This window comes from Pollicipes pollicipes, unplaced genomic scaffold (assembly GCF_011947565.3).
Source record: "Pollicipes pollicipes isolate AB1234 unplaced genomic scaffold, Ppol_2.1 Scaffold_7261;HRSCAF=8764_pilon_pilon_pilon, whole genome shotgun sequence".
Classification (NCBI taxonomy): domain Eukaryota; kingdom Metazoa; phylum Arthropoda; class Thecostraca; order Pollicipedomorpha; family Pollicipedidae; genus Pollicipes; species Pollicipes pollicipes.
In genome coordinates, this window is record NW_023597054.1 from 43,620,231 (window position 1) to 43,640,256 (window position 20,026).

General features: G+C 64.3%; 2 protein-coding genes and 1 long non-coding RNA gene across 3 annotated transcripts in view; 2 read left to right on the top strand and 1 right to left on the bottom strand.

Moving 5' to 3' along the window:
- The window catches only part of LOC119111481 (histone-lysine N-methyltransferase 2C-like), a 49,562-nt gene extending 36,791 nt beyond the window's left edge, over nucleotides 1–12,771 (top strand). Inside the window, 20 exon segments of the mRNA XM_037235298.1 lie at nucleotides 48–153; nucleotides 943–1,061; nucleotides 1,261–1,353; nucleotides 1,402–1,502; nucleotides 2,067–2,158; nucleotides 2,822–2,877; nucleotides 5,625–5,744; nucleotides 6,157–6,421; nucleotides 7,058–7,294; nucleotides 7,296–7,327; nucleotides 7,584–7,793; nucleotides 8,186–8,539; nucleotides 8,971–9,039; nucleotides 9,042–9,077; nucleotides 9,322–9,471; nucleotides 9,864–10,025; nucleotides 10,390–10,805; nucleotides 11,074–11,203; nucleotides 11,371–11,556; nucleotides 12,391–12,771. Coding sequence (XP_037091193.1) covers nucleotides 48–153; nucleotides 943–1,061; nucleotides 1,261–1,353; nucleotides 1,402–1,502; nucleotides 2,067–2,158; nucleotides 2,822–2,877; nucleotides 5,625–5,744; nucleotides 6,157–6,421; nucleotides 7,058–7,294; nucleotides 7,296–7,327; nucleotides 7,584–7,793; nucleotides 8,186–8,539; nucleotides 8,971–9,039; nucleotides 9,042–9,077; nucleotides 9,322–9,471; nucleotides 9,864–10,025; nucleotides 10,390–10,805; nucleotides 11,074–11,203; nucleotides 11,371–11,556; nucleotides 12,391–12,483 — 3,027 coding nt within the window. The 3' untranslated portion in view covers nucleotides 12,484–12,771.
- On the top strand, nucleotides 1,579–5,629 carry LOC119112408 (uncharacterized). Its single transcript, XR_005095712.1, has 3 exons — nucleotides 1,579–1,606; nucleotides 2,021–2,158; nucleotides 5,610–5,629. It is a non-coding gene; the product is annotated as an uncharacterized LOC119112408 (long non-coding RNA).
- A 1,637-nt stretch (nucleotides 12,772–14,408) lies between the features above and the next one.
- On the bottom strand, nucleotides 14,409–19,993 carry LOC119112404 (putative E3 ubiquitin-protein ligase ariadne-2). Its single transcript, XM_037236585.1, has 10 exons — nucleotides 19,767–19,993; nucleotides 18,601–18,979; nucleotides 18,056–18,194; nucleotides 17,535–17,627; nucleotides 16,802–16,919; nucleotides 16,489–16,582; nucleotides 15,989–16,119; nucleotides 15,532–15,652; nucleotides 15,001–15,092; nucleotides 14,409–14,657 (listed from the first exon to the last, which is right to left on the bottom strand). Exons 1-10 carry the CDS (start codon nucleotides 19,980–19,982, stop codon nucleotides 14,502–14,504), a joined length of 1,539 nt encoding a protein of 512 aa, XP_037092480.1. The 5' UTR covers nucleotides 19,983–19,993; the 3' UTR covers nucleotides 14,409–14,501.
- Between the last annotated feature and the right edge of the window lie 33 nt (nucleotides 19,994–20,026).

The following is a 20,026-nucleotide window of genomic DNA, read 5'->3' on the forward strand; positions in this document are numbered from 1 at the left end:
GCCGCAGGTTGCCGAAGCCGCTGGTGACGCCGGCGCTCTCCCGGCAGCTGAGCTCCGGTGACACGGCCGTGGCCGGCCTGGTGGTGGTCACCAAGGTGGTGATGGTGGACCACCAGCGGCCTGGTGGCGTCGCGGCCGCTCTCACTCGGCATGGTGCGCACCGTCAGCGCGCTGCCGGCGACGGCCGCCATCTCCACCCCCGTCTCCACCCCCACCTCGACTCCGACCCCTGACCCCGACCGCGACCTCGATCCCGACCCCAACCTCGACCCCGACCGCGACCTCGATCCCGGTCCCAACCTCGACCCTCGACCCCAACCTCGACCCCGACTCACAGCTCCCCCTCACCCCCAGATCCCGGTCACTGCTCCCGCCGCCGCTCCGGCCGCACCGGCCGCCACCCTGGCCGCTTGTCCCTGTCGCCGCCTCTGCCGCCGCCGCCTCTGCCGCCGCCGCCGCCGCCGCCTCGGCCTCCGTCGCCGCCGCCGCCGCCGCGTCGACACCAGCCTTCGTCCCGGGTCCGGTCCCGACCCGCGTCCTCTGCCTCCTCCTCACCGGTGACGCTGTCGCCGCAGGTGGGCGCGGCCGGTGTGGCGGGCCCGGCCGCCGCCCGCCGCCGCCGTGCGCGACGGCGCTGGCACCCCGCAGACTCCGCCCGGGGCTGAGGTCGGCGCGTCAGCCGCCGGCACTCTGCCCTGCAGCTCTGCCACAACGCCCACCAGCTCACAACGCTGCCGCCCGACGGTAAGTGACGCCTGGTCCGCTGGTGGTGGTGGTCGGCTGCCGGGGGTGTTCGGCAGCGGCTAGTAACTTGGGGCTGCGTGTTTTCCGAACTGAGGCGTGTGCGCGGCCTGCAGGTGGAGGAAAGATGATTTAGATAGCCTTCTTGTTGTCTGCTACACCTGCTTGTACTGCGCTCTGAGGACATCTGTCTGCCTGCAGTGCTGCAAAGGGCCCGGGAGGCTGAGGAGATGAAGAAGCAGAAACGGCGTCAGTACCAGCAGAAGCGTCGCCAGTCGCAGGGCAAGGAGGGCGGCACGTCCAAAAAGCGGCCCAGGAAGGTACGCCGGAACGCTGCCGTTGCTCACATCTCGTGCTATTTTACAAGTAGACAGGAAACTTTTAACGCTCATTATTATCGGGCTGTTCAGAGGCTGTGCGTCGCTCTGTGAATCATTAGTCCGTGAGCAGCCTGCGGAAAAGCCCCTCCCTCTCCCCTTCCCGCCTCCCGCGCGCGCTGACTGACCTGCGACCGCGCAGGGGTCGAAGCTGGAGGAGGACTACGACGCGTTCCTGGAGACACTGATGTCGCAGCTGGCGGCGCTGCCGACGCTGTCGGTGCAGGAGCCGCCGGTGCCGGCCAGCCTGGGCGTGGTGGCGCCGCCGGGCGCCGGGCCGCAGGCGGCCAACCTGGGCCGGCCCGACTACGAGCCCCGCCTGGGCGAGCTCCGACTGCGCGACGGTGACACGCTGGAGGCGCGCCGCGGCGCCGGACTACTACAGTCGGCGGCCGTTCGGCGACCGGCAGCCGCTGCCCACCACGCACACGCTGGGACGCACCATACTCGGCTTTACGAGCAGGAGTTTGGCAGGAAGGACGACATCAGTGAGTCGGACGGTTGGGCGACGCTTGCAGCTGGGTCTTGCGCGGTGGCCGCAGCAGGTTGTAGGCGGCCAGGTTTATGAGTCAGCAGGGTCGTATGAGTCGTATGTGTCTGGTGGCGGTGTGGCATTCAGTGGTGTGGTGTGGCATCTGACATTCGAGTTTTAGCAATATGTCCTAAGACACTTTCGTGTCGTGCCTTTCTCTGTGCCGTGCCGCCGCGCCCGATCCTTCACAGTCACTGGCCTGGAAAACGCTTGTCCACGCCTGTGCTGGTCCGGATGGCCAGCTTGGTCAGCTGATGGTCCGCTGATGATGGTCAGCTGTGATCAGCTGGCCACCGTCACAGCTGGCCCGCACAGTGACCTGACCAGTAAGGTGGCCCGCCCCGAGTGACGGCGGCCGGCCCGTTTGCAGTTCCGTGCCGCCGCGGCCGGCTGGACGGCCTCTCGGGCGGCGGCAGCACGCCGGCCCGCGACGCCGACTCGCCCGACACTGTCATCAGCTCGTCCTCGCCGGAGACCGTGGTGCCCGACTGCAGCTACAGATACCCCGGTAGGAACGACGGCCGAACGCTGGACCCGTCCCGACCTTCTGCCCCTCGGCCGCTCTGCCCGGCGACCATCGGGCGTGTTCTCCGGCTACCCGCCTTCATTTCTCACCCCGTGGTGAATGTCTTCGGTAATCTTGTGGCGAGTAAAAGAACCCTGTGTGATATTGCCGCCTCGTCCCCGTTGTGGTTCCCAATGTCACGTTCTTAACTGGCATTATTCCTGCGAGCACCTTACTCCTGTCATTATTCCTGCAGTGAGAAGCACCTCGCCATGTCCCCGCCTGAGGTTTCTAGCATGCGACCCATCGTTGCGCATGGCTCCTGCTATTGATTCCCGTGCTGGATATGACCTGACCTGACCTTGGCTGACCGGTGGCTGCGTGATGGGGCGCCAGGCGGCCGCGGCCGCGCTGGCTGTCGTGTCCGCGCGCCTGCTACTCCTCCTCCATCACGCCCTGCTCCTCGGACGAGTCCTGCTCCGACTCAGACCCGTCGCCGCCGCCGCCGGGCGCCGGCCACCTCTGCCGGCCGCCGCCCGCAGCTCGAACACAACTACTGCCAACCGGAGGGCGGGCGGCGCGCGCGGCCGCCCTGCCGCTGCTGGAGCGACGCCCGGCCGCGCGGCAGGCGCGGCTCGCACTCCGGCGACGAGCCGCCGCCACCAGCGCGCAACGTCTCGCCCATCGTCGTCTTCCAGGACTGCGAGCCGGCGGTGGCGGCGGTGCGGGCCCCGCCGGCGCCGTCACTGCCGCTGCCGCTGCCGCTGCCGCTGCCGGCGCCAGCGCCGGCGCCGGCCGAGGATCCAGCGACCCTATGTGCTGCTGGCGGCGGAGGCGGCCTGCGGACAGCCGGAGCTAGCGGCCCTGCAGGAGGTGGAGACCACCCCAGAGCCGGCGGCGTCGCGGCCCGAAGTGGCCGAGCAGCCCAGAGCGACTGGGCACACATATCTGATCGGGCAGCCCGAACTGGCCGAACAGTCCGAACTGCCAGCAGTCCGAACTGGCCGAGCTGTCCGAACTGGCCGATCAGCCCAGACCGACTGGGCAGGCCAATCTGATCAGGCAGCCCGAACTGGCCGACCCGTCGGAGCCAGCTGAGCAGCCTGACCTGCGCCCGAGATGGGCCAGCCGAGCCCAGCGCACTCGAGTCCGTCGGTGGCGCCCTGGAGTCTGATCGATCTGGTGCCCGAGGCTGACGAGCTCCCCGGAGGTGGCCGACTCGCCCCTCCAGCCGGCGACCGGCGCTGTCCGCACACACGCCCAGCACGAGCCGGCCGACGCCCGAGTTTATCGAGTTTCTGGAGCAGCACAGCCGCGGCCACTCGGCGGCCGGCTCGCAGCCGGCGACGCCGGTCACCAGTGACGCGGCCGAGGCCGAGCCGGCGCCGGCGGCCGGCAGTGCCGCCTGCCCGGCCGCGGCCGAGCGGCCGGCGCGGCCGCCGACTGGGACGTCCCCGCTGCGCCGCCGCTGGCTGCCGCGGCGAGCGGCGCGGGAAGCCCAAGGGAGGCGCCGACGTCGGCCGGCTCCGAGCCGCTGCTGATCGTCAACGGCCCGGCCGTGGCGGCGGCGGCGATGACCGACTCGGCCAGTCGCGCCCCGGCCGCCGCGTCTTGGGCACCGCCTCTATTGTCGGCGGCCGGCTGATCGTGCACCAGCAGTCGCAGCCGGACCGGCCGCCCCGCCCAACATCATCCGTATCCGTGTCATCCCGCCGGCGCGGCCCGAGGCGCCGCCACCTCGCCGCCTCCGCTTCCGCCCGCCCCCACCCACGCCGCCGCCTCCGCCTCCGCGGCAGTTGCGGCGGCCGATGGACGGCCGGCCCCGTATGCAAATGCTGGGCCCGGGCCCGCCGCATGCCCCGTCTCGGTCAGGGTAGCCGCAACTTCACGCGTGTGTTCATTGGACCGCCAGCGCGGCTGCAGCCGGCCGGCCATGGTGACGCACCCAGCGGTGCGGCCTTGGGCGAGCGGCCACGGACGGCCCCGCCAGGAGGCCCGCTGGTCGGCACGGGGCCGCGCGCGCGGCGGCCGCTCGCGCCGGCCCTGTCGCTGCCGCTCGTGCAAGGCGAGCGGCGTGTTCGGCCAGCCGCCGCAGCGGCCGTCGGGCCGCAGCTGGACGTCGACGGCCGCTGGCTGCCGCTCGGGCCGCTCGACCTGCAGATGATGTGGCGCCACCAGTACCGTGCGCCGCCGGGCGCGCCGCCGCCACCGCTGTCGCCGCAGCCGTCGGCGCAGCAAGCAGCAGGCGCCGCTGCTGGCCGGTGTGGAACCCGGCGGTGTGCTGGCGGCGCTGCACGGCTCTGGTGCGCGGACAGACACCCTCGCAGCTGCAGCTGGCGCTGCTGCAGCGGCTGCTGTCGATCCGCGGGCAAGCTGCTGAGCCGGCAGCTGCCGGAACCGTTGCCTGAACGCGGCGCTGGACCGGCTGCTGGCTTGGCTGCCGCAGCTGGCGCCGCGCGCGCCGGCTGCAGCAGCAAGAGCTTCGGTCGCCCAGCAGGCCCGCTGCCGCAGCGGCACGGAGCGCGGCGGGCTACCGAGCGGCCACTGGCGCAGCACGGTCCCCAGACGCCGGCGGCTCAGTACCGGCAGGCCAGTGCCGCTGCGGTATCAAGCCGCGATGCCGTACCAGCCGACCACTTGGTACCGGCGCAGCAGCCGTCAGCGGCGCTGCCGTACCACAAACACCGCACGTGCGCTGTTACCAGTCTGGACCTCATCCGCCGTACCAGTCAGGATTGGTGCCCCAGTCCGGGGCACAGTCAGCACCTCCCTACCAGCTGGCACCCACACAAGCGCAGTCAGTTCGCGTCGATGCCGCCTTACCAGCAGTTGAAGCAGCCGCGTCAGCCGACTCCTGTCCGTGTACCAGTCCCGCCCCGGAGCCGTACCCAGTCCGCCGCGGAGCCGTAACCAGTCTGGGGCTGTGCTGTACCAGACGGACCCGTTGCTGTGCCCACCGGCGGAAGTGGCCGACTGCGGCGCCGGCTGCCGCCACCCCGTTCCAATCCGCAGCCGTGGCCGGCGGCCCGCCCCGTCCTGCCGTCGGCCGGCGCCCGCCGTGGGCCGACGGGCTGTCCTCTCCTATTGCCGGCGGGCCTGGAGCCGCATCCGGACACTCCCGCTCTCCTGGCGCCTCCTGTCCTCCTGCCCGACAGCTGTGAGTACGCCCGAGCCGGGTCCGACCGCCGACTCGCGCCGCGCCGGCCGTCTGCTCCCGCTGCTCGCGCTCCTCGTCCTCGCTAGCACGTGTCCAGTCAGGTAGCGGTGGAATGGTGCTATTCTCGTCCGATCCGGAGTGTTTGTACGGTTGAGGTCGAAGCTGGAATTGGTGGAGTTGGGAGAAATCCACGTTAGTTTTCATCGCTTCGTCTTGCCGCCGGCTCAGCTGGCCCGGCCTGCTGACGCAGCGCGGCCGTGACCGCCGTTACCTGACACTGCGCTGTCGGCGCTGCAGGGCTGCGGCTGATAGAGGACCGACTGGCTGGAGCCGCCGGAGCGGGCCCGCTGCGCCTCGCCTGACATCCCGCTGATCGCGCCCGTGCCGGTCCGGCCGCGGCCTGGCGTCACCAGCAGCCAGCTCAACGGCATGGTGAGTCACCGGCGCCGCCGCCCCGGGCTCGGCGCACGCGGCTCCGAGCCCCGAGACGCCGCGACAGCGTCCCCGGGCTGGTCAGCGGGGCTGTGCAGCGGCATGTCGAGTGTATGTACTTACCAGGAGCGTCGAAGGCGTTGGGTTAGTAGCATGCTAAGTGTAGAACCCTGTTTACACCGCGGTGTGCTGTTGTCATTGGACGGAGTGGTCAATCTAAGTCGAGGCATTAGTTTTGCGCGCAAGGGCTCCCTGGGAATTCACTAAACAGCTGATTCCATTGACGAGGTCACACGGTGTCGCAGTCGACGCGAACCGTGCAGCATGCGTCCGTTCCGCCCCCTTCCCCCACAGAAGTCCGGTTACCCATGTGACCATGTGACCGGTGACGCCACCCCACCCCGTCCCGCAGGACAAGGAGAACAAGGAGCTGTCGCTCAAGTCTCACCTGGGCATCGAGTCGCCGCTGCCGCCGCGCGACTCCGGCCAGGTGACGGTGACGCTGACGCTGACCTCTGAGAAGGCGCAGGACGTGGGCGCCGTGCTGCGCAGCCTGGCCTCGCTGCTGAACATCTCGCCGCCGTCCGGCTACCAGGTCATCGAGCGCACCGGCACGCCGCCCAGCCAGCGACTCGGCCTGTACCGGCAGGCGCGCGGCAAGGACGGCCGCGACCAGAGTGAGTGCGAGGTGCCGGGGCCGGCCCGAGGCGTCCGCCACCCCGGCCCGCTCCGCGTCCGCTGCCGTCAGCGGCGGCCCGGGGCGGAGCTGCTGGACGGCGCAGGGCAGGGACGCACCAGCCCCGCTGTGGCCCTGGTATGTGGGTGTGGGTGTGGGTGTGGGTGGACGTGCGTGCGTGCGTGCGTGCGTGCATGCATGCATACATGCGTGCGTGCGTGCGTGCGTGCGTGCGTGCGTGCGTGCGTGCGTGCGTGCGTGTGTCGAAGCGGGGTAGGCACGATGAGCGGCGGCCGGGACTCTGCTGAGGTGGTGCGGTCAGGCCAGTCCCCACCACAGGCTGCTGAGGTGGTACAGTCAGGCCGGAGTCCCCATGACAGGCCGCACCGGGCAGCCACTCGACTCCCAACGTCATCCATACCAACACGCCCGTAAATCATTATTTAGACATGTAAATGCAACTGCTTTGTTTGCCGAAGCCAGTGCTGCTGTTGATGACGGGGTGGTTTTGAGAATAGGAGACTCTCCTTCCGCTCGCCTGAGCGGCTGGCAATCCTGTTCAGAGGTGGTGGCGTCCGTGAGCCTGTAGCTGAGGCGAGCCTGTAACTGACGCGAGCCACACCGTCTGCCACTGCAGTCGTCGACATCCAGACGATCCTGAACGGCAAGGCGCGCTTCTGCCAGTACTGCGAGGTGGTCATCCTCAGCGACATCATCACCAAGGCCAAGACGGAGCTGCCGTTCGTGCGCGACGCCGACCAGCTGGCGGACGAGGTGCACTTCTGCAGCCAGTCGTGCTACGGCCAGTTCACCAGCAGCCAGCTGACGCCGGCGGCGGCCGCCGAGCGGCGCGCCGCCGCCGTGGTCGACCATACCGGCGGGAGACATGTTCACCAACGGCGCCGACGTGAGTGGCCGCGCGCCGGCGGCGACGGGCGCGCGGCGGCCATCTGCTGGCTGAGGGCGAGGCTGGGAAACACGGCAGCTGTGGGATCTTTTGTCTGCGTGTTGGGCGAGACTCTGCGTCTCCAGAAGTCTCGTAGTTTTGTCATGCAGTCACCAGGTGCGCATTACGGCGCGCCGAAAGCCACGAGTGGTGTGACCCCGATGGGCCAGCCTGGAGTCGTTTGAGAGCGGAGTGTGACAGTCTGCCTACCCGGCAGCCCTTCACCAAGGAGCTGCTGAGCGTGCGCGAGCGGCAGCTGTCGCGGCACGAGTCCGGCGACTCGAGCCGCCACCTGTCGGGCGGCGCCGGCAGCGACAGGAAAGAGGAGCCCGGCAAACGCTGGAAGAACATCCGCTACCGCACCTGGTCAGAGGCCATCCGGCTGCCTAAGAAGTACCGTAAGCCGTCCGACAACGAGCTCACGCAGGTGGGTGCTGGTGCACAGGGACTGGCGCGGCGGCCGGCCGGCTGACTGACAGACGGACGGCGGGGTTCGGTGGGCCCACGTTTGGGGACGGGGGACGGGGATCGTCAGTATTGACGTGTAGGAGGCTTCGGGGAGAGGGGCTGCGGCGCCGATGTTTATTTGTTATGGCCGTTTCCGCATGTGACGCGTTATGACCGTTAACCGCACACGCTTCGCAATAACTCATTGTCTAGGATGCAGCTATCACTCTTCACTTTGAACAAAGAGTGCCCAGTCGCTCACGTCGGGCACCCAATCAATGCCGCGGAGATGCCGGGCCCCGCGGAAGGGGCTGACTGCGGGCGGGTGCCAGCGCAACTCCCCTGACGCGGCGGTTGTCGCGCGCGCCGCAGCTGCTGTTCCAGATGGGCATCTGCATCATGCCGAGCCGGATGCCGGAGGAGGTGCGCCGCTGCCTCTTCTGCCAGCTGATCGGCGACGCCATGTCGGACGGACCGGCGCGCCTGCTCAACTTCGACGTCGACAAGTGGGTGCACCTCAACTGCGCCCTTTGGGCCGACGACGTGTACGAGACGGAGAGTGGCTCGCTCGTCAATGTCGACGTGGCGCTGAAGAAGTCGCTCAACGCCGCCTGCACGCTCTGCAAGGAGACGGGCGCCTCCATCAAGTGCTTCAAAGTGCGCTGCGACAAGACCTACCACCTCACCTGCTCTGTCAAGGACAAGTGCACGTTCTACAAGAACAAGGTGAGCCGCGCGGCAGGCGACGGTCATGTGCAGCCGTAGCTGGTGCGAGGGTGAGGTCAGGTTGAAGGTGAACCGCGGCAATGACTGGACTAGTGCACCCGCTAACGGTGGACATGAACCGCCTACAGCCGAGTGGGGTGCTGTCATGAGCGGCCTTCCGCACCAGCGGGACGTGTTGTTAGCTGATGCGTACCTGCGTGCTCGTCCTAGTTGAGCCGGTCCCTTTCTGCGTGTCTTTGGCTGCAGTCAAGTGTCGCGGGGAAGGCGATGCTCCCGCCGTGTCGGTGCGTGGTTTTGAGCCGACACGGCGCGTGTCTGCGCTGTCGCCGCCGCCGGTCCGCCGAGCTGCCACTCCAGTACCGCTCTCCGGCCGTGCCGCTGTGTGGAGCGAGCCGCGTGCGCCGGCTTAGACGGTCGCCCCGCTGCCGCAGACCGTCTTCTGCCGCGAGCACATCCCCAAGGGCGAGAAGGACAACGAGCTGACCACGCTGGCCGTTTCTACCGGCGCGTCTACATCGAGCGCGAGGAGAACAAGCAGGTGCGCCGCCTCTGGAGACCGGCGACGGGCGGCGGGCCGTCCGGCTGACCGCCTGGTCGCTGCGCACGCTGTGATTCGGCCGAGAGATGCGCCACCGAGTGTACTGGCCTCTCCCACTCTGACTGCAGAGGAGCTCTTGTTACGATCTCGCTGTGCGTTCAACCGGACTTCAACTGTGGTGGGATAGCGGGTGGTCTGGGCTCGTCTTCCACGCGTCTGACGAGCCTCGGGCCTTGGCCGCTAGGTGGCGGTGGTGATGCACCAAGCCGGCTCGGACCAGTCTCACCTGTTGCGCGTGGGTACGCTGGTCTTCCTGTCGGTCGGCCAGCTGCTACCCCACCAGCTTAGCGCCTTCCACACCGGCAACTACATCTACCCCATCGGATACAAGATCGTGAGTGCCGGCTGCTCAGCACTGGCCACCTCTGATGCGTGTATATCGGTAGTGGCCGTGTGTCTGGCGCGGCGTCATGGCGCCGGAGGCAACTCAAGCGCGTCCTTGCAAGCGCCACACCATTGACTGTGCAAGGGGATTCTGTGCATGACCATGGCTCATCAAAAAACTGTAGCGTCCATTTAACATCTTGGACTATCATCTAACATCTATCTAGACTCGTGATTTCTCCTCATGACTACATTCATGCCACTTTTTTGCTACATTTATTCGCAAAATCTGATCGCCGAAAGCGGCCGAATTGTTTGTTGCGCGCTGGTATCAGCTCTGGGCGTGGGAGGCCTCGCCTGCTCGCCTCATGTGACGCGCGTCTCCGTCCGTCCGCCCGCCAGATCCGGCTGTATTGGAGCTTCCGACGAGTCAACAAGCGGTGCCAGTACATCTGCTCCATCCAGGAGCGCGACGGCCTGCCCGAGTTCCAGATCGTGGTGCGGGAGCCGCCGCTCAAGGAGATCACATTCACAGACGCCACCTGCCTGGGCGTCTGGAAACAGGCGAGTGTTCAGTGGCGCTGGCCTCGGGGGCAGGCGAGGGTGCATAGGACCGGGGCTCGGTCCCAGGCATGCGAACGAGGGCTTCCCTTATGGTCTCCGTGCCTGGGAACAGGCCAATAACCTCCGCTGCGCTTTCATGGTTTGGAAAACTGGAAGACGACTTCTGCAGGCCGAGGCTCTTCAATTGACGGTCAGCGGTCCGCCGTGCAAGTGTGAGCGCCTGGTCTGTTGCCTGGCACCTTCAGCTCGCGTGCCGCTCTGACGCCGCCGGACGACCGTGTGATGCCTGCCTGACGCCCGTCTGACACGCGTGTGACATTCGTGTGACACCCGTCTGACGCCCGTGTGACGCGCGCGTCGGCAGGTGCTGAAGCCGCTCAGTCGGACGCGCGAGGAGGCCGGCATGGTGCGCCTGTTCCCGCAGTACGTGACCGGCGAGGACCTGTTCGGCCTCACCGAGCCGGGCATCATCAAGATCCTGGAGTCGCTGCCGGGAATCGACACGCTCACCGACTACCGCTTCAAGTACGGCCGGAACCCGCTGCTCGAGCTGCCGCTGGCCATCAACCCCACCGGCTGCGCGCGCTCCGAGGCCAAGCTGCGCACGCACTTCAAGCGGCCGCACACGCAGCGGCCCAGCGGCGGCCACTCGCGCGCGCTCGCGCATAGCAGCTACACCAGCGACAGCAGCGCGCCGTACTCCAAACAGTACGTGCACTCGCGCAGCTCCCAGTACAAGAAGATGAAGCAGGAGTGGCGCAACAACGTCTACCTGGCGCGGTGAGCTGTCGGCCGGGCGCTGAAGGGGGGGGGGGGGGGGCGTATCGTACTGATACCGGATGTCACTATTGTCGTCATAGCTGAAACTATGATGCGAAGGTCTGCAGCCGTGTCCCACTCCGTCGGGGGCGTTATACTCTACCGAAGACGTGATGCCGCTGGCGGACGACCATCCTATGGGTGATGGTTGAGTGGCGATCAGACCTCTCGCGCTGCTTCTGGGTGGGAGTTCCGATACACCGCGCTGACGTATCGGCCGCGTCGACAGGTCAAAGATCCAGGGCCTGGGTCTGTACGCGGCGCGCCCCATCGAGAAGTTCACCATGATCATCGAGTACATCGGCGAGGTGATTCGGAACGAGATCGCCGAGTGCCGCGAGAAACGCTACGAGGCGGCGGTGAGTACGCCGGCTGCACGGGGCCGGGCAGCCACGGCGCCGGGCACGGTGGCCGCAGGACGAGCGATGCTGATCCCAGTCGGCGCTGCTTCAGCTGCGACTGCGGAAGCCAGCGGTGACGGAGCGCCCTCCGCTGACGCTGATGCTGGCCGGTCCGTTGCCCCCAGAACCGAGGCATCTACATGTTCCGCGTGGACGAGAACCACGTGGTGGACGCCACGCTGTCGGGCGGGCTGGCGCGCTACATCAACCACTCGTGCAACCCCAACTGCATCACAGAGAGCGTGGAGGTGGACCGCGGCCACCACAAGATCATCATCTTCGCCAACCGACGCATCCAGCGCGGCGAGGAGGTGAGTCGGTGGCGGCCGGAGGGCGGCATCACCCACATGACTGGGTCACGGTCCACCCACGTGACTGGGTCATGGTCTACTCATATGGCTGGGTCATGGTCTACTCATATGGCTGGGTCATGGTTTACTCATATGACTGGGTCACGGCCTACTCATATAACTGGGTCATGGTCTTCTCGTGACTGCGGTTGTGGCCCATCAGTCAACTTTCATGCAGTGAACGCGGCTTCTTCTGCAGACCGTGGACAGTATCCATGTGCGCTGAATCTGGCCGAGCGTAATGGTGAAGGCCTTTGATCCTGATCCCGTATTCGCTGACCGGCATCGATTCGGTGCTGGTGTGCAAGCCACTGGATGCAGATGCCCGGATCAGGCTGCACCGCCTCAAGTGATGACGATCCCCTACCGCCTCGCGCACCCGGCGCACACGCGCGGTCATTGACACTCAAACAAACGGCCACTTGCACCACACTTAAACGCCACAGGTGATCAGCGGGCTATCCTCGCGTTGCAGCACCAGATGCGCTGTGGTTCAGATTGGCTGAGCTGTTATGCTGCTGAGCGGTCACGCCTGTCGTGGTCAGCAGCTGTGCCAGGCCGGCGGCGCTGACACGCTGTCCGCCTGTCGCGGTCAGCAGCTGTGTCAGGCCGGCGCCGCTGACGCGTTGTCCGCCTGTCGTAGTCAGCAGCTGTGCCAGGCCGGCGCCGCTGGCGCGCTGTCCGCCTGTCGTGGTCAGCAGCTGTGCCAGGCCGGCGCCGCTGACGCGCTGTCCGCCTGTCGTGGTCAGCAGCTGTGCCAGGCCGGCGCCGCTGACGCGCTGTCCGCCTTTTCAGCTGGCGTACGACTACAAGTTCGACATAGAGGACGACAGCAACAAGATCCCGTGCCTCTGCGGGGCGCCCAACTGTCGCAAGTGGATGAACTAGGGCTGCCCAGGGTCCACCGGGCGGGACTCGCCCCAGTTAGGGGCGACGGGGGCTCGCGAGGGACAGGGCGCAGCTGGGGCCGTTGTGGGGGCGACTGACGGACGTGGGATGTCTGAGCACCACGCCAGCTGGGGTCTCGCGTCTGTCCGCACCGCCCCCAGCAAGCGTTGCGTTATTGTATTGTTGCACTCTAGGTTTAGCGGCATTGTTTGTACGACACGCCGTGTCCAGTCGTGCGTTGGCATTATCGTCTCGTCATTTGCATCATACGTGAATACACATGTTGAAGCTGGCTACGGTTTCGTTTCCATGCCGATTCCCTGCTTGACTCAGAAAGAGTTGTGATTTGTTCTCGCACATGGTGTGGCAAACCATACGAGCTCGCTCGGCGTGCAACTCCTCCGGACAGACTGGAAACCTGCGGGTGTTTGCTCTGTGCAGCAGCCAGCCTGGTCGACCGGTCACCTGAATGATTTGGCTGACGCGACTTAATCACCCAATTTAAATCACAACACCCAGTGCACTTCACCGTCCCCCCCCCCCAGTTTCCGCACTTTTTTGGTCTCCGAAAGTGTTTTTATCGTCATTTTGCGTTTGTACATAATACTCGATGCGGCCATTGCGGCTTCCTGGCCGTGCCGCCTACCCGAAATGCGTGGTGGTTCGCCGAGTCGCTCACGCGGCGGACAGTCCAGCATTTGCCGTGATCCGTGCTTGGGCGCCAAAGAGATCTCTGAGGGAGCATGCAGCCACGAAACTTTACAGCCGGGTGATAGCGAACTGAGGTGACCAGACAGCTGCTGTGGTCGGCACTGCCATGTCCCGCGTTTGACTGCATACCCTGGCCTGGAGGGGGCAGGGCAGAGCGCTGTACTCCAGCGGCCTTAATCTCTGTTGCGTGTCGTAGTCCTGCGACGTCTGCGACAGAGCACCGCCAACAGTTTCCGACGACAACGGTTGTGAAATGACACCGGTTCTGACTCCATGCCCGCTTCAAATCAAACTCACCAACGTTCCAAATCGAAGCATGTTCTGTAAATGCCGCGACCCGACGCTGGCCACCTACGACACATCGTGCACACACCACATCGAGCAGATTCTACACGCCGCGTCGGCGCCTCTCACGGTGACCACACCACACCACACCTACAGCAGACACGATGAAAGACGGCCGAAGTGTGCTGGCGCACCACGCGCGCACGGGCAGGACATGGGCCAGACAGACAGGTTACGCCGCCGCGCCGGCCGGCCGAGGGCCGCAGGGTCATCGGCTCAGACGCGCCGCCGCACAGCGAACCGCCGACTGGTGACGGGCGCCGAGTCTCCGCCACTCGACGGTTGAAGGGCGCGTGGGTGACGTCCCGGCGGCCGCCGCCCGTCGCCTGACCGAGAGCGCACGATGCGGTACCGGTCGCGCGCCTCGAGTGACGAGCCGAGGCGCCACTGGCCAGGTATGACACCATGACTCAACACACACACTAAGAAACGGAAAGAGCAGTGGACAGAACGTCCCGGGCCGCCGGCGCGCCTGTCCAGCGCAGCATGAGCCCATCTGTAGACATATGTACAGCAGCAGCTGCGGCCAACAGCCACTTCGCAAAATCCTCAGGCGGTCTGCAGGTAAATTGAAGACGGAATTGTACCAAGTCATTTCGAGGGAGTTAAAACGCATCGGGTCCCAGCGTTTCGAGTGAGCGCATAACCTATGGGTGTTAGTCACCGGCATAATCTCAGTGAGGGAGCGTCAGGCGTTGGGCACCCACAGTCGGTCGGCTCCCCGCTCTCCCGCGTCCACGGGCGGCGTATCGTGCGCACTCTGCGCCGTCCGGCTCCGGCTCCGGCTCCGACTCCGGCTCCGGCTCCGGCTCCGGCTCCGGCTCCGGCTCCGGCTCCGGCTCCAGCGCCGGCGCCGGCACCGCCCCGGGACGCGGCAGAGGAGACTCGGACGCCTCGGGCCGCCCCGGAACTAGAGCCGACGCCGCCCGCAGCACGCGGCTGCCGCGCCGCACCGCCGGCCACTACGGCTCTATGAACTCGCGCAGCAGCATGGTGCGGCTCTTCTCGACGCGGCTCATGTGGTTCTCGAGCTCGCCGCGGTCGGTGGTCTCGGCGCGCTCCACCTTCCAGGACAGCTCCTCAATGTCGGCCTCCAGCTGCGCCTGCTGGTACTCAAACTGTAACACGGGGCGAGCCCGTCAGCGCGACAGGCAGCCATGCCGTGCTCGCTCGAGCGATCTCCCGGCACCGAGCCCGATGCCATCTGACTTCTCTCGGAGGTGGGTCTCCGCTTCTGTCGTGGCCTCTTGGTGCATTCTAGACATTATCGCACTTAGTCTGGCGCGAGTCATTCACCACATCATTGCTCAAGACCAACATCGAGACGTAAAGTCGGCTCTAAGTCACGCCGCACAACGCTCAAACATCTTTACTCAAAATGTCAGCATACTCCAGTCGTTTCCTCCATCGAAAGACACGCCCGTGGAGCCTCACATGTCACAGACACGCGGCTTCACTCACCAGCGCCTTGCGGGAGCCAGACTCCAGGTAGTAGGCGTACGGGTACGTGTACTGCAGCGTGTACCGGCACTTGGCCAGCAGCGCGGCCGCGTCTGGAAGCCGAACGCCGGTCAGTGCACGCCCGATAGATGCGCAACCGGGGCTGAGATGGGTCACCAGGCCGGCGGCAGGCACGGGCGGACTGACAGCAGCAGTCGCCCCGTACAGACGGCCCGCCCCGCCCACCGGCCAGCATGGCTGGCATTGCTTGACGGCGCATGCGGTTCAGTGGGAGCTCCGCCGTCCAATGACGTTAAAGCGCGGTTCACATTCTACCATTATTTTAGTCGACTCGCCGGAGCATGACGCGTACTTTGTCTGATAACCGGCGTCCATGGCACGGGCCAGTTCAGTTTTCCCGCCCGGTTCGCACTCGCGCCAAAGGCTGAAGTTCACGTTACACCATCACATACTCCCCCGGAATGCTGCAAGCCCGAGGTCCGATCGAGAGTCTGCCAGAGCCCTGGGCCGGGCCGCGCGCCTAACACCCACCCAGCAGGTACTGCCAGTCTATCCAGGTGCCGCTGGCGTCGTTGACCTTCTGGTTGATCCGGTCCACGATCTTCTGCCGCGTGTGGGCCTCCAGTGCCAGCGACTTGGAGTGATTCTCCCACTGCCGACCGCAGGGCATCATGTCAGCGAACACCTGAGCACCTGTCCGGTGTTAAAACCGCCGGGAACTTTCAGGTGTCCGTAGAACAGCATGACTACCTAACAATAACGGCGCCCTATGACCCAAGCAGCCGGCGCGCCCTAAAACCCGCATCATTATCAGTAATCACACGGCAGCAATGCCCCACAACCACCGCGCCCAGCTGACTTGGACGGTGCACGCTTCCGCTACACCGACCGGCTTCAGCACGAGCGCACCGCCAGCGGCTGACTGATCAGCGCCGCGTTTGGCGACGTCGGCCGGCCACCGGGGCCGGCGGCAAGCCCCGCCCCGTACCCGCTCGTAGTAGTGCAGGTACTTCTTGAGCGCCTCGCGTGCCTTGGCGTGGACCGAGTCGCTGGCGATGTTGGGGTTCTCCTTGTACCGTGAGCACTCGTAGTACTCGGACCCGTGGTTTTTCCAATTGCCTGGCGGGGTCGGCGACGATGTCACGAGCAGCGCCGCACATCTTTTAGATCAGATTGGAGATCGGTAGATCAGTCAAGCGTGAGGAAACACCAGCGATTTAACGTTGAAGGAAACGTTCTGATGACAGTCCGCATATCTCGCCTTAAATTAGCAATATTTTGGTTATGCGTGCTGAAGGCGTTAGCATGAATAAATAAATGTAAAAATACTAGTTTGATCATACTCTATCATGACCTCATGCAAGACAGTAGAAAAGATGATCTTTCCGACGGCACCAATACTCTGTTATCCTTATCCACAGCCAGCCATTCCAGTATAGGGAACAGACGCAACATAGCTCAGGAGAACCACAAAAAGCCCATACTCACCTAGACACATCCAACAGAATTCAAACTTGCAGCTGAAACACTGCATATGATTGCATCCCCCGTTCTTCTCTATACAGATATGGCACTTTGGGCACTGGAACAAACAACACACCACGTCACCAGGCGAAGCGGCGGCGGCGGCAGGCAGTGACCGAACTATCCACACCCAGCGCCCAGGTGCACGGGGCAGCGAGGGGCAGCGTCGGCACGCCGCGCACACTGTCACGCGGCTGTTGCCGTGACGCGGATCAGCGTTCGTGACGCGGAACGCGGCCGGACGGCCGACCGCCGCGCGGGGCGTCGCCGCTCTCACATCTTTGGTATTGGCCGATATATAGTTGGCCGTCTCGCTGTCGTCCGCGCACTTGGTCAGCCACTTCTTGACCGTGTCGCAGTCGGCTGGCGCATGGTAGTCGATGCCGCACCGGAAACTGGCCAACGTCGCCCCGCATCAGCACAAGTGGGCTGCACAGCCGGGCTGCCAGTTCTGACCACACGGTCTTATAGGCACACACGTGACAAACATGTGACACGCTAATAGTACATAGTCATGTTGTTTCTGAATTTAGTGGCCGGCGACAGTGGCGGAAACAGGACAGTACAACAACTTGATGTAAGCGGGAAAGGCCGTCAGCTCTTTTTAAGTTTGAGTTCAGAGCTCGTATGCTGAGTTACCGACCTTCGATATACCAGGAGGTACTAGTTAAACTACATACGGCAAACAATGACTACCCTGACCGCACTCGTCGCTCTAAGCTGCGTGTGAACGGAAGCTGCTGTCTGATGCACTCGTTATCATAAGCACAGCTGAAATGTCGATTCCAATCAATTTACCAGTTTTTTTGCTCTGTAGCGTCGTTAACTAGTACCTCCCGGCACATGGAACATCGATAACTCAGCAAAGAACTCTGAACTCATAAACAACAAAACACAGGGCGAGCGTAGCGAGTGTTGAAATGACGCGGCCCCACCAGACTAAGCACGAAAATGACACATACACAGGTAAGCTCCCAGGTGAAAAACCTCCATATGCGCCCTGCACTTACCAGAAAGAGGTTTTACACTTGCTGCACACTACCCTTTTGGCCTTGGGTTCCCACGCACGAATTATTATAGGACAGTTCGGGCCGGGACAAAATCTGTGGAGAAGAAACAAACATACAATCGCCTAAAACACCAGGAGAACGCCGTCTGTTGTAGTGGGACCGATCACAGACTGCATTGGTCACCTGTTCATGGGTGTTCATGAGACAACCCCACATCGGCTACCATCACCCGCCTGCTAACCGTACCACCAGCGCGGCCCCGCACGGACACCAAGGCTCAGCAGCCGCACACACCCGCACCCTGCCTGACAGAGTTGGCACTGGGCAGCGAGCCAGATCGGCCGCCTGGGAGACGGCCCGTGGCGGCCAGAGTAGGGGCCACAGCGGCGGCCAGAGCGGCGGCCAGAGCAGCGAGCCAGATCGGCCGTCTGGGAGACGGCCCGTGGCGGCCGGAGTAGGGGCCACAGCGGCGGCCAGAGCGGCAGCCAAACCAGCGGCCAGATCGGCGACCGTCGGCTGACCTGAGCTGCGGTTGAGAGCGAATGTAGTCGGCGAAGGCGTACTGCTGGTAGCGGCCGCGCAGCGCCGGCCGCGTCAGCAGCGACACCACAAAGTCCTCCGGTACCAGGATGTTGCAATGCCGCGCCATACACTCGATACCTGGCACACGTATTGATACACGAGTCGTCATGATGATGGCGAGCAAGGCGTCACAAAGTCCACGGGCGTCACGAGAAGAACGTGTGCGAATGTACAGTGTCTCTTGTAGCCAAGAACGCAATCATTGCCCTGAGCAAGATCGGGAATCTTGTGCCAACGCTAACACATGCGATTACGCACACTTGACATCTACAGAGACCGTTTTAAGATGAAGTCTCTTGAGGCGCGAGTTTGATGACGAGGAACACATCGCAAACAGAGAGCGGTTGACAACAGATCACACAAATAGGATCCACATTGGGAAGACCCGACATGATGCGGGTGCCTACGGTGACAAAAAGCACCGCGAGCGTTCTCAGGAGACCCGCGTTGCCACCACGCAGCCGCCCCTTCCGACAGTGCTCACCGAGCGAGATACCCTGCATGATCTGAGTCTCGAAGTGCATCTGCCAGCAGCCCTGGCAGAAGTGGTGGCGGCAGGCGAGCGCTCGGAACTCGCTCGACGGCTGCACGCTCGCACAGACGGGACACTCGGCCGGCGGCAGCACGGCACCGGCTGCGACGGAGGCAGCGGCAGCGGCGGCGGCGGTAGCGGATAGCGGATGGGAGGCGTGGCTGGGCCCCGGCACACAGGCGGCCGGTGCGGCCGGCGGCGGTGGCGCTGGCCGCGGCTTGATCTGCGCCTCGGCCAGCAGCTGGCTGGAGTTAGCGCGGTACCGCGCCACGATCTCGGCCGCGTTCCAACTGTTGGAGTGCAGTAACTGCTTGGCTAGCGAGGGCGTCACCTGGCAGCGGCGAGGAGAGGTAGCTCTGTCAGGAGCATGCGCTGACTAGCATGGGGGAGCGATAAGCTGTTAGTGATACCATAGCATGTGAGTATCTCAAAACAATGTGGCCTATCATGACAAACACAAAACATGGAGCTGCATATACATGGCATGGCACACATATGTGATGGTGATATATAAAAGGTGTGCTGCAAGACTGGATGCAGAGCTCATAAGTTCTCATGACATGAACATACAAAACAGATCACTTGCATACAAAAACAATCTCCTTGGACAGTCTGGACACCGAATTGGTGGGCTCACACAGCTAATGACCCATAATTCAGCATCCTGGTACCTAAGACAATACGTCTACCTGCAACTTTCGCTGAAATGTCCTTAGTGTTGTTTTCAACCCCGATTCCAAATAAAGCCTTGAAATACACAAACTCCCGAGCATTGGGCGCACGATCCGTTCCGTGGTAAACATATTCGTGACGAAGCAGGGGAATTTTAGACTCACACAGAGTGTGCGATTTCTAACTTGTCAAAAATGACACCATACTTGTGCGCATTTTTAAGAACTGATGGAGGCTAGGAGTCACATCTGGTTAGGCCCAGACCTACGTCTGACAGAATTCGGACTTGTATGGGCGGACCCGGAGCTGTGCCTGGCCGGACCCGAACCTGCGTGTGGCCGGACCCGGACCTGTGTCTGGCCGGACCCGGACCTGTGCCTGCCGGAAACCACTGCCGGGAGGGCTCACCTGCTACAGCGCTAACTACAGCGCATAGGAAGGCTCACCTGCAGGCTGGTGCTCAGCTGCTCCACCCACTCGTTGAAGAGCCGCTCCACCTCCTCGACACTGAGACACTCGACCGGGAAGAACTCGGGGTTTTGTCGCGACGTGTCCTCCTCCAGGTCGTCACATCCGAACTGGTAGTAGTCTTGCAGCGCACTCTCGTCCTCGTCCTCGTCCTCCGAGTAGTCCATTGACGACTGCGACTCTGTTTCAGTCATCTTGAGCAGCTGCACCTGCGACACATTTACCGAAGATGTCTGGC

Bases quoted from the DNA above. Each gene is read 5' to 3' on its own strand.
- LOC119112404 (XM_037236585.1), bottom strand. From the start codon at position 19,982: ATGACTGAAACAGAGTCGCAGTCGTCAATGGACTACTCGGAGGACGAG. The intron at 18,195-18,600 runs GTGAGCACTGTC...TACGTGTGCCAG, and splicing joins CATGCAGGGTATCTCGCTCG to GTATCGAGTGTATGGCGCGG. The intron at 14,658-15,000 runs GTGAGTGAAGCC...CCCGTGTTACAG, and splicing joins CTGGCTCCCGCAAGGCGCTG to TTTGAGTACCAGCAGGCGCA.